Source organism: Anomaloglossus baeobatrachus, chromosome 6 (genome assembly GCF_048569485.1).
Source record: "Anomaloglossus baeobatrachus isolate aAnoBae1 chromosome 6, aAnoBae1.hap1, whole genome shotgun sequence".
NCBI classification, from domain to species: domain Eukaryota; kingdom Metazoa; phylum Chordata; class Amphibia; order Anura; family Aromobatidae; genus Anomaloglossus; species Anomaloglossus baeobatrachus.
The window spans coordinates 84512250-84526064 of NC_134358.1; the positions used below are offsets into that span (position 1 = coordinate 84512250).

The 13815-nt window shown below is 42.8% G+C and overlaps 1 protein-coding gene across 1 annotated transcript in view; it reads right to left on the reverse strand.

Moving 5' to 3' along the window:
* VPS13B (vacuolar protein sorting 13 homolog B) overlaps positions 1 to 13815 on the reverse strand; it is a 1405890-nt gene that overhangs the window by 1232133 nt on the left and 159942 nt on the right. Inside the window, exons 5-7 of the mRNA XM_075353076.1 lie at positions 3424 to 3591; positions 2668 to 2849; positions 1050 to 1221 (exon numbers count right to left, since the gene is read on the reverse strand). Coding sequence (XP_075209191.1) covers positions 1050 to 1221; positions 2668 to 2849; positions 3424 to 3591 — 522 coding nt within the window. The remainder of the gene's footprint in view (positions 1 to 1049; positions 1222 to 2667; positions 2850 to 3423; positions 3592 to 13815) is intronic.

A 13815-nucleotide genomic window follows, 5' to 3' on the forward strand; every position in this document is an offset into this window, starting at 1 on the left:
ACGAGATAACTAGATAGATAGACATATATTGAATAGACAGACAGACTGCAAATATATTGTGTCACAAACCCCTTCATATTATAAACTTGCACCCTTTACTGCCTTTCATATGGCACTAAAGGGTGTTAAGCCTTGTTTAACCTAATAAATAAACCTGATAATTAAAAGAAAAAGATGTGGGGTCCCCCCTATTCTAATAAGCAGCAAAGGAAAAGCAGACTGCTGGGGGTTGGTACTATCAGGGTGAAAATGCCAATGGTTATTGGGCCCTCCCTAGCCTAAAAAAAGCAGCCCACAACCACCCTAGAAGTAGCGTATCCATTAGATTTTTCAATTATGGCGCTTTTTCCGATTGCCAATAAATTATGACCCATCCTAAGGATAGTTCATAGCCTGTTTCCACTGGACAACTTCTTTATCTTTCCGCATCATGTTACCTTTCTTGTATGTTTAAGAAAGCCTATCCCTGTGGTTTCTCATTTGAATATACAGTATATTAAAATCCAGAGAAAATAAAAACTTGTTAATTAACTCATATTGCAGGTCGTTCACGTAGCTGAAGTCAGCATGCTGTAAGGGTTAACAATGAAAATTTAGAGGTATTTGTTTTGCCACAGTCCAATCTGTTGCTTATTTGCTATGTTTGTTTAAGCAGCAGGACTCTTATCATTGTTCGGACAACAAAGTCACATACACCACAGTCCAGCACACCCTCTCCTCCGATTGTCACCTCACTGTCAATGTACAGTCTCTACAGAAAGCCTGGGGTGGGTGGGAAGATCACTCTTAGCTCTACTACAAGACTAAAGGTAAATATTCTAATTGTGTGAGAATGGCTGCAACCAGTAATCTAAGTGAGACATAGCTGGATTCAGGTTCTCTTTACTAACATTATGCTGCTCTCAGATGAGGTAGCAAAAACCTGCTGACAGACTCCCTTTAAAGTTATGGCTACATGAATGTAGCTACAATAATTATTCCTTATGGAAAAGAAAGTTGTGTCACTATTTTAGCCAATTAGCCCAATCTTTAATGGGTGCAGCACTTACCAGGGATATGAACAACCGTGTCCTTCGTATGTCCAGGAGGATCCTCAGCCTCTTCTTTCGAATTTCCTATTTCACCGTAATAGAGAGCGATCCCCAGCTGCAATATGCGGATAAACATCGGAAGCTGCTGATCTGTGAGGGAGAGCTTCAGACTGTCCACCATCGTGTGAATCTGAATTAAAAAACAGATGTTTAGAGTCCATCATATGACAAGTCCTCTATAGACAAATCATCTATACAAGTCCTATATACGACAAACCTTCTATACGACAATTCCTCTATGGGACAAGTCCTCTACATGACAAATCCTCTACATGACAAGTCCACTACATGACAAGTCCTCTACATGACAAGCCCTCTACATGACAAGTCCTCTACATGACAAGCCCTCTACATGACAAGCCCTCTACATGACAAGCCCTCTACATGACAAGCCCTCTACATGACAAGCCCTCTACATGACAAGCCCTCTACATGACAAGCCCTCTACATGACAAGCCCTCTACATGACAAGTCCTCTACATGACAAATCCTCTACATGACAAATCCTCTACATGACAAGTCCACTACATGACAAGTCCTCTACATGACAAGTCCTCTACATGACAAGTCCTCTACATGACAAGCCCACTACATGACAAGCCCTCTACATGACAAGCCCTCTACATGACAAGCCCTCTACATGACAAGCCCTCTACATGACAAGCCCTCTACATGACAAGTCCTCTACATGACAAGTCCTCTACATGACAAGTCCTCTACATGACAAATCCTCTACATGACAAATCCTCTACATGACAAATCCTCTACATGACAAGTCCTCTACATGACAAGTCCTCTACATGACAAGCCCACTACATGACAAGCCCTCTACATGACAAGCCCTCTACATGACAAGCCCTCTACATGACAAGTCCTCTACATGACAAGTCCACTACATGACAAGTCCACTACATGACAAGTCCTCTACATGACAAGTCCTCTACATGACAAGTCCTCTACATGACAAGTCCTCTACATGACAGGTCCTCTACATGACAAGTCCTCTACATCAGGGTTCCCCAACTCCAGTCCTCAAGGCCCACTAACGGTGCGTGTTTTCATGATTTCCTCAGCATTGCACAGATGTTGGAATCATCACCAGTGCAAGTGATTAAACTGTCACCTGTGCAATACTAAGAAAATCCCGAAAATGTGCAGTGTTGGTGGGCCTTGAGGACTGGAGTTGGGGAACTCTGCTCTACATGACAAGTAATCTATATCACAAGTCCTCTATATCACAAGTCCTCTATAGGGAACATACTGATTGCTGGGATCTGACAACTGGGACCCTCAGTGATCCCAAGGATAGGGCACTACAACTTGGTTCTGCATAGCATCTACCAAGCATAGTGTTTAGCTATTTCCATCAATGCCATCTTCAATTAATTGAGCAGAGATTGTGCATGAATTGTACAAAAGAAATTGGGGGGGGGGGGAAATTACCAGAATTTTTTTTTTTTTTTGTTACATTTGCAAGTAACTCACTATTTGGAAATAGACAGTAAAAATTACTGATCTCACAAGGTAAGGCATTATGATTTCTGTGGATTACATGCACACATACTGAGAGGATTACCTTGATGACTGCAGGCATTTTGGAGTTAAGGCTGTCATAGGTAAAGTGCAGGCGGGTGCGGAATGAACACTTGTACAGCAGCGGATCCTGGTAAAACTCTATTTTCCCGCTGGCATTTCTCTTGTCAAGACAAACCGTGCAGTCCGAAAAATTAATAACTTTCCTAAGGACGAGCTCCGTGGCTGCAATGGAAAATAACCCCTGAAACATTAAATGGTAAGTACTAACTAGCCTTACGCTCTGTGCATTTTTTGGTCTTAATTAGAATATTAATTAGCAATGAACAAATTATTTTAGAAAGTAACTATTCACTAGTGATGAGCGTGCACTACCATGCTCGGGTCTCGTAATGAGCAGTTAATGCTCGGATGGGAGTGATTCAACGACCCGAGTATAATGGAAATCAATGGGAAACTTGAGCATTTTTTCCAGGAAATCTTCCAGAAAAATTCTGCTTGAGTTCCCCATTGATTTCCATTATACTCAGGTACTCAAGTCGAGCTCATCCAAGCATTAACTGCTCATTACGAGACCTGAGCTTAGTAGTGCTCGCTCATCATTACTAACGTAGTCACCAATTTTCGCAGTAATCAGTCAAACATGCAATGAGCAAAATATGTACACTGGAAAACAGAAATTAGCCACTTTAAGCAACGTAAAAAATAAATGACCTTTCTATATTAATGTATGTTAGAGTCTAAAGGAAAGATTAGTTTTCACACAGTCAGGTCACAAAGTTTAGGCGTTACGACTCACCAGAGATGTCCATAAAAGCTCGGTCCCAGAACTCATCCACGGTGTAACACTCCGCGCAAGTGATGTTGACCGACAGGACGATATCATCCTCCACGTACTTCAAGATCAGATTATTCACCACTATATTCACATTGTTCACAACACGGTGGATTAAGCTCTGGACATAACCTGCAAGCGACAGGACAGGCAATGTAGACAATCTCTTACAAAGCAGCATAATGAAGAAGGTTAATAAAAAAAATGTAACAATTGCACGCGGGGGAAAATGTAGGACATATACATAAATATTTTATTGGTGTTTTTAATGTGCATATAAAATGCAATTAAAAGTTGTAAATTATACATATTAAAGTTTCATAAAGTAATATATAAGTTCTGTTCTAGTTATTAGGTCAATTTAATCTTACTTTTTAACTGTTCTACAAAGAGAGCCTGAACACAAAGATTTTCAAATTAATACATTTTTTGTCTACACAAGGAGTCTTCAAACAAAAAAAAAAAATTCTATATATTATGATTTAAAATTTTTTGTTTTTTAAACTTATTTAATTTTTTTTTTCCTTTAAAAAAAAAAGCTACCTGCGGTTCCTCTATTTTGATACACAGCCAAGATAAGCGCACAGCTGCAGCTTGTAGCCGTATACTATATCGTCCTAGGTATCATAATAGGGGGGACCATACACAAAATAAATATTTTATTTACTAATTTATTTTTATACCACGATAGACGCACATATGTTTGGAAGCAGTCAGCTGACATGCAGCCACTCAGGGTAGGGGAAGGTCTGACTGCAGCCAATCACAGAAGCAAGCAGTGCATATGCAATGAAGGTAATGAGCATCCCCGGTAAGTACAGCGTGCTTGCTCTAATCCCCACTATCCCTTCTACCTCTATTTGTAATTGACCTGTTAGGATTAGTATAAGCATTATACAAATTACTCACTTTGTCTAGCAAGACCTGTGTGAGGTCATACCCTATTATCTGCTCCAGTGCAACTATCACTCAACAAGCTGCTCATTTTCCAAACTTTACCTTTTTGGATTTCAAAACCTAAACATCTGAGCTGACCACTACAGGTATGTAGAGAATCAGCCTGATAGTGCCAGTATAGCACTGGCTATAGGTTATGTGCGAAAATCCTGGTGATTGGTTCCCTTTAACTATGCTGCAAAGGGAGCCTGAACACAAAATTTAAAAATCAAAAATATTTCGGCTACACAAGAACTCTTTCAACAGAAAAAAAAAACCCTAACAGCATTTCTTTTATATAATATGCTTTTTAAAAAAAACATATTTCTTTTTAAACTGTATAGTAGAAATATATTTTATAATCAAAATGTATGGAAACATATAAAAATACAATTTAGGTTATGTTCACATTAGTAGACACTCAGAAAAAGTGGCATGACTCAAAACTCATTAAAAACCATTTTATTGAAACAATTAAAATAGTTTACAACAAGGATCCTCAGTTTTATGAAAAGTAAGTACCGTACACCAGGTTAGATCTATAAGATTAATTCTAAGGCATTACTAAATGTGGTCAATTGACCTCCTACATCAGGCATTGCTCTCAGAACTAATACTGCAATTGCATGGCATGAACAGTGTATAGCCCATTGCAGAAACTATGCAGTTAACCGGCCATATAGCCCAGCAATTACAGTATATACAATTATATTGAAGTTAAACCCAATGAGACCGACTGTGCAGGTGTCAAGGTGCTAACTATATGGTTAGTTACATCAGCACATGCCAACATGAACTAGCAACCTTCCGACAGCCACTCAGATAGTACTACATCAAAAAGGGTCCAATACGGGTAAACCATACTAACCAGTGAGAAGTGACGGTACCACAGCGACTTGTCCCTACGCGCGTTTCACCTCTTCATCAGGGGACGTATATTCCTTATGTTCACATTAGTGTAGAGAGTTCTGTTCAAAATGTGAAGACCGCTATTCTAGTTCTATCAGGTTTATGATATTCTGTTTTGTCATTGTTTTTTAGGGCAAAAAAGGGCACTCTTAAGTATCAAAAACACAGTAAGCCCTCATGGAACCATATTCACTTATGTGAACAGTGTGACACCTATATAAGATACTTCATAATTGGGTTTGCAAAACATTTGCATGGAAGCAGATGAATACAATTCTAACATGAACAATATGAATAGCATGTGGTGACATAACAGAAGCATACACAAAAAAGAAAGACAACAATAATAGGGACAGTAGTAAATTATTCACCATTATCACTGTGTTTGTATTAACTGTATTGAAATACTAATTGTCCAAATTCACAAAACAATAAAACGGGGATTCAAGGAAGAACCTGCTCTGATGAACATGCCCTGGTATCATTTGGCACTAGGCAGACTGATATAAAGTTTTCTTGGGACTATTTAATCTGAATCCCAGCTTTCTTTGGTATTATTAGTCCAGTGGGCAGTCCTACTCGATGATTGACAGTCTTTTTTGTGTGAGCGTACAGATATGCATAACCCAAGAGATTTATGGTTATACTTAAAGGGAGCCTGTCAGGTCCCCTATGCACTCTGACCCAGCAACATTCACATCTGTATGACAAAATTCCCTCCCTAGCCAGCCCTGTATAATGCTATTACTAAAATCAAAATTTAAAAAAGCATTTATAAACTGCACTGTTCTTATGCTAATGAGGGCTTTGACCAATCAATGTGGAGTTAGTTCCCCAGACTAGTTGTCCCTCTTTCCATGTCATCATACCCCTGTGTGTGTGTGAATATGATTTCCACGGTCCGGCGTCATCGTAGCTCCTGGAAATCCTGAGCAAGCACGTGGCTCATTTTGGCACTGTCCGTGTGCCTCAGAAGCCTGGTGTACGCATCCCGAATCCATAGAGGCTCATGATAGGAAATGCAGAAGCTGTTCTTATGAACGAGCGCAGTGCGCCTCCCTGAATCTAGGACGCGTACATCCGGTTTCTGAGGTGCACTGACGCTGCCAAAATGAGCTGCATGCATGCGCAAGATTCCCAGGAGTTCTAGTGATGCTGGCTCGTGGAAATCATGTTATCACACCCACACGGACATGAAAAGAGGGTCAACCAGTCTCTGGGTAAACAACGCCCCTTTGACTAGTCAAGGCTCTAATTAGCATGGGAACCGCACACTTTATGAATGCTTATTTTAAACATTGATTTTTGTAAACACTATACAGTACTGGTTAGGCAAGGAACTTTGCCATACACATGTGAATGTTGCTGGATTGAAGGGCAAAAGAGATCTGACAGGTTCCTTTTAAAGAATCACACCCATCAAAATTTTTATCCTTTGAATATATTGCAGTGATCATATTTTTTTAGTACTGTGTACTTACAATTGCTCATTCAATTTTGCCCATCTACCCAGTTAATTCTTCTCTTTTCTATTAGGTCTATAACAACAAATGATTAAAACCTGACTAGCTGGTTCCTTCTAAGCTCTATGTAGAAACAGGAAGTCTTTTTTCCCTGCATGAGGCATCTGCCTCTTCAACTTCTGACCCAGATGCCCCACTCATCCTGCCTGCCAGAGACTTTGTAGTGATTTAAAATAGTTCTAATGATGACTCGTGCAAGGAAAAGAGACTTCTTGTATCTGTATAGAGCTTAGAAGAATTCAGCTAGTCCGTTTTAATCACATGATGTCATAGACTTAATGGACAAGAGAAGAATTTACTGGGTAGAAAGGCAAAATGAGCAATAGTAAGTACACAGTGCTATATAATATGATGATTGCAAGATATTAAGGAGATAAAAAATGTAATGGGAGTACTTCTTTAAAGGGACCCTGTTACATGTAAAAGTGCTATTAGCCTGCAGATATGGGGCCAATCTGCAGATTAATAAAGTTTGAAACCTGCCAGGTGCCTGCACTTTCATCCCCGCTAACAGGAGTAAATGAACTTTATTACTCCCAGCAATGTTCGGTTTTCAGTCACGGGGGCGGCACTGTGAGGGGTTCAGTGTTCAGTCACAGCTCTGTGTACGGAGAGCGGCAGCTGTAACTGAAACCTTAGCACTGACTGAAAGCCAATAATCATCAGAATCAGCCGTCAGTCAGTGCGGGGTGGTTACAGCTGCCACTCTCAATACACAGAGCGGTGACTGAACCTACACTGGTGCCTCCCCTGTAACTGAAACGTGAATGCTGCAGGGAGGAATTAAGTTCATATCCTGCTGGCAGCGGGGTTCAATGCGCAGGTGGCGGGCAGGATTCAAACTCTATTAACCTGCTCATTAACTCTATAGCTCTAGGTTAGTAGCGTTTTTACACGTGACAGGTTCCCTTCAAAGAGGGTTCTCTGGAACTACATTATTGATTGCATACCTTTAGAAGTCGTATTCTGACTACACTTCAACATTTGGAAAAGATTAGGGCAGATGATGTCACAACTGCTGATACATGAAGAGACGTGTGCTTGATCAGCAGGTAACATTTGGATGAATGCACAATACCTGCTGTTTCTGGTAAGTATGAGTAGATGAGACATCAGCAGCCCAGCTCATCTGCTGATGGGGAAGTGAGTGCAGTCAGACTTCGCCTTGGAGAGAAGCCAAATATACTAGTTATGAAAAAGTCAGATTTTTGATACTCCCCATTTATTAGCTGATTGTTTCAAAAGGGCTATGCTAGCGAGGGGGACCTGATCTGGCCCTGAGACTTGGATTCCTACGCTGTCCCTCAACCAAGAGGTTCACTTAAGGGTAGTGAGGTCTAGGCCCCCAGCGTGTCCCTATCTACTATTTGAGCCCTGACATAACTCCCACTCCCACACTCCTTTCCTCCCCAGGATGCGCAGGGTACTCTGTAATAAACTCCCCCCCACCACCAAAAAAAACAAACCTAAAACAAACAGACAGGGGGAAGAACTGAAAGTCACTTAGCCTGCAAACAACAACAAAGGAAAGACAAATAAAGGCAAGGGAGGGAATAAAATATAAGGGAGGAAGTAAGGCACACCAAGGGACACTACCACTCCACACAAGTAACAGGTCGCAGGTCACCAACAGAGAATCGCTAAGGGCACCGGATTTTCGCAAGAGCAGATGCTATTGTCGGCGATCTCCTAAAAAAGTCCCCAGCCTTAAATAGGGAAGGATCATCTGTGGATAGTAATCAGCTATCAGACTTAAGAAGAGTCACATACTGCTCCAAAAGGGATTACCGTATTTTTCGAACCATAAAACGCACTTTTTCCCCCCAAATGTTGGGGGAAAGTGTGGGGTGCGGCTAATGGTCTGAATGTAGGGCATGGCTGCAGGGAATGAGGGTGCTGCAGTGGAGCGGGTCATCGGGGGCACGAGCAGGCTGTATCAGCGCCTGCCGTGACCACGTGGGCCCGCTCATTACATATGCACGCCCATCCTCCCGCCCATCTCTCAGCGCTGAAGCCGGCACTGACAGGTAGGCGGGGTGATGGGTGGGGACGCGCGCATAATTAACAGCCGGCCGTGATCACCCCTGGCAAGTACAGCCTGGAGTGATCATGTGCGGCTGTATTCACTGCCCCCCGCGCATCATCATCAGCGTGGGACGCAGTAAATCAATGTACTCACCGTTCCCCTGCAGCATCGCGATGTCCTCCAGTCTGTGCCGGCAGCGCTGTGTTGAGCCGGCCACGTTCCCTGCAGCATCGCGATGTCCTCCAGTCTGCCAGCCGCGGCTGTATGGAAACTAGCAGGGCTCACAGCGATGACGTCATCGCTGTGCGCACGTGTGTCCACACAGCCGCGCCGGCAGACTGGAGGACATCGTGATGCTCCAGGGAATGTGGCCGGCTCAACACAGCGCTGCCGGCACAGACAGGAGGAGGAGCGACGCTGCGTGGAATGAGGAAAGGTGAGTGCAAACGTTTATTTATTTTTTTTGTGTGCCACAGGATGGGGGTATATGAGCAGGATGGATGGGGGTATATGAGCAGGATAATGGGGGTATATGAGCAGGATAATGGGGGTATATGAGCAGGATGATGGGGGTATATGAGCAGGATGAAGGGGGTATATGAGCAGGATGAAGGGGGTATTTGAGCAGGATGAAGGGGGTATATGAACAGGATGATGAGGGTATATGAGCAGGATAATGGGGTATATGAGCAGGATGATGAGGGTATATGAGCAGATGATGGGGGTATATGAGCAGGATGATGGGGTATATGAGCAGGATGATGGGGTATATGAGCAGGATGATGGGGTATATGAGCAGGATGATGGGGGTATATGAGCAGGATGATGGGGGTATATGAGCAGGATGATGGCGTATATAGCTGGATGATGGCGTATATGAGCAGGATGGGAGCACATACCAGGATGGCAGTATATAGCAAGATGGGGCTATACCAGGATGAGGGACATACATATATACACAAGGCAGGAGGATCATTACCAGGATGGGGTACCTTAGTAGAGAATTAGGGGATATTACCCCATAACAGTGTCAGCAGCAGATCATCGCCCCATAACAGGGTGTCATGACCACATTTTTTGCTTAAAGTTTTATTTTCCTATTTTCCTTCCCTAAAACAAGGGTGCGTCTTATGGTCCGGTGCGTCTTATAGTCCGAAAAATACGGTAACTCTTGCACAGCTAGGAGCAGTGAAAACAACTCAAAGCTGTGCATCTAAGAGAAAGCAGGGTGCCTGTCAGAGTCTGCAATGTGAACAGGGTCTGACACTGTTACTGTGATCCGGGAGTACGGATCCGGACAGCGCATGACACTGATTGAAGGGACTGCAGCCTATGACGTTTACCCTTGTTTTTAACTTTTCATAAGCAGAATTTTTGCAGAAAATTAGAAGCTTATCGGGTCCTATGTGAATTTAGCCTAATGGTACGTTCAGAAAAAGATTTTGGATGTGGATTTTTCTGTCAAAAATAATGCACATTGAAGAAAAAAAAAGCACTTTGGAAACTTTTGTATTTGTGCTTTTGTTATTTAACTGTTTTTGTGAGTGGAGCGTTTTTTCCAGCTTTAGGCTATGTGCACACTAGACCGTTTTACCCGCGGATTTACCCGCGGATTTGCCGCGGAAATTTCTTGAGAAAGATTAGAAATCTTTCTGCAGACATTTCCCAGCTAAACCTATGTGTAAAAAAAATAGCTGTGCGCACGCTGCTGATTTTTGTCAAGAAAATTTCTTGAGAAAATTTTCTCGAGAAACTTTCATGAGAAAATGAGCATGTCCATTATTACCTGCGGAATACCCCCGGAATTTCTATACTTGCATGTGTCAGGAACAACCTGCGGAAAATCCACGGTGAAATCGAGGTAAAATCGCGGCTAATTCGCGGTAAAAACACTTGCGTTTTTACCGCAGATTTGGTGCGTTTTTTTCCCGCAGGTGCGGGAATCTTCAACTCCCAGAATGTCTCTCAAGAAAGTTTCTTGAGAAAAAGGACATTTCTAGTGCGCACATAGCCTTAATTAAACGGGTTATCCGACTTATTTTGACTTTTTCATGTTATTACACTATTGGGCTACATTGGGGCAGGTAAGTAGATAGTAACTACCTACCTTGCCCTGCTGTCGGCCCTCTCCCCCGGCTCAGAGTGGTCATGTGACCGCTCCTACCATGATTTTGCTGCTTCCTGTGATGTTACGACGACACGTGCAGGAGCTTATGCACCTGCCTAGTCGACGGGCAGCACAGGCGACGTCATGTACCAGCCCTGCTAGGCAGGTACAATGCGTGGTGTCCCCGCCCCCCTTACCTGCACCCACCCACATATTCCATTGTGCAGGCGTCTCGCTGCCTCTACGCTGCATGCAGCACCCATGCTGCTGGCAGCGCACAGGCTAATGGCCCCCCTGCTGAACGCTGGCTGTGCTGGGGCCGTGCAGTCAGCGCTGTATATCAGATGCCTGATTCCAGGGCGTCCTGCAGAGCCTCTGTATACAGCGATGATCAGCCGCCGGCCAATCAGAGGCAGCAGCTGATCAGTGGAGATTCTGCATACAGAGGCGTCCCTGCACAGTGCCTGGAGATCAGTCATCTGATATACAGCGATCAGCAAGGAGGGGGCTGCGGCCGCAAGAGGCAGGACACAGGGCACCGAGGGAACGAGGAGAGGTGAGGAGGGTTTGTGTTTGGTTTTTTTTGAATGTGTGAAGACTGGCAGACTAGGGGGCAATTCTACAGGGCAGAGCATTACAACAAGAGGAGCAAGAAAGGGGCCATTACTACAGGATGGGCGGAAGGATGGGGCACAATCCTATAGGATGGGAACATTACCATAGGATGGGAACATTACCATAGGATGGGAACATTACTATACGATGGGGCACAATACTATATTATGGGGACATTACTACAGTATGGGAACAGGGATGGGCACATTACTACATTATATGTGCAGTGGATGTGAGGTGATTGTGCTGTAACAGGTGATAGAAGCAGGATCACTGCTCTGTACTACCAATGATTGGAAATACAGAGCAGTGATATCTCATCTGTGCAGCACAATCACCTCACATCCACCGCACATATAATGCAGTAATGTGCCCATCTTTGCTGGAGCGATGAGAGATCAGTGCTGGGCAAAATACTGAGAGCCAATGGCCGGGCAGGGTGCAGGGCTGGACAGTGAGGCCGGGCGGTGCCAGCTGTGACTGAGGTTCGTCAGCCAGGCACGTCATGTTTGGTTGAGTTGCATGTAAACAAAGTGTGTGCAGAGAATAAAGGGATAATTCAAGAGAAACAAAAGTTAGAAAACAAAAAAAAGTAATGTAGGGGTGATTTATATGACAATACAGCACAGATTAAAAAATTTTGGCGTTTATGTCGGACAAGTCCTTTAAATGAGAAGTCACATTTAGTGCATTTTTAACAAGTTTATTTATCCACCTGGAATAAAAAACCATGTCGAAAATAACAGCGCCATGAACACTATAGATATGTTTTCCTATTAAAATCAAGAAGCTTATTCAAGGAACACTTGTAGCAATTTTCTCATGTAGATTTTGGAGCAGAATCCTAAAAAGCTGTAAATCTCTACACCCACGGAGCTGCAATTTTTACTAAGCAAAGATTCTTTTAAAAATATATTTTAATTATATTTTCCAAATAGAAAACTGCCAAAAAAAAAAAAATATATTCATTCTCACGGCTACCACAAAAAAACAAATACCGAAGTTTACCCTTCATGCTGTGGACGGATTATTGTTTTTCTTAAAAGTCGCCTAAGGTTTCCAACATTATTAACTCATGATATAAAAATAGCCTCAGATTAACATGGTATGTGTTGCAATGATCGGCACTTACTTCACAGTCTCACATGAAACAACAGTTTACTCTATAAGGCCGTATCAAAGATTTACAAGCAAATATCGAGTGAATTAAAAAATATATACATATAAAGTATAATTTAGTTTTACAAACATAACTTTTACTGCTGCGCCAATAAAAGGCGACGGCTTTGTTTCTGGAATGGGAAAATATGAGTCATATCTGAACCCAATTCACACTGTGTTACAAGGTTGCAGCCACTTCATAGCGTAGTGCCTGCCAAATACTAACCTTCACTTAGGAAATCCATTATCAATGACTGTCTATGTCTAAATAAAGCAACAAACACCCTGGTCATGGTGGAGCAATGGACTGCTAAAGAAAAAGGGAGGGATGGGGGGATTATTTACCTGTACACGGAAAGAATTAGGCAATATTAGTTGGGGCAATTACTAAACAGAAATAAACAGGCACACATTGAGCAGATGTGCTACAAAACGTGACCTCCCGCCAAGACACTTGAGCAAATATCCTACTCCTGTCAATTAGACGCTATTCATCAACTCTGACTGCTGGGAGAACTAGGCTTTCTCCATCTACTAGTCTAGTAAAAGAAATTATTATTATTATTATTTATTATTATAGCGCCATTTATTCCATGGCGCTTTACAAGTGAGAGAGGGTATACGTACAACAATCATTCACAGTACAAAACAGACTGGTATAGGAGGAGAGAGGATCCTGCCCGCGAGGGCTCACAATCTACAGGGAATGGGTACAATAGGTGAGGACAGAGCTGGTTGCGCAGTGGTCTACTGGACTGAGGGCTATTGTAGGTTGTAGGCTTGTTGGAAGAGGTGGGTCTTGAGGTTCCTCTTGAAGCTTTCCATGGTAGTGGAGAGTCTGATGTGCTGAGGTAGAGCGTTCTAGAGTATGGTGGATGCACGGGAGAAATCTTGTACGCGATTGTGAGAAGAGGAGATAAGAGAGGAGCAGAGAAGGAGATCTTGTGAGGATCTGAGGTTGCATGCAGGTAGGTACCGGGAGACTAGGTCACAGATGTAGGGAGGAGACAGGTTGTGCATGGCTTTGTATGTCATGGTTAATGTTTTGAACTAGAGTCGTTGGGCGATGGGAAGCCAGT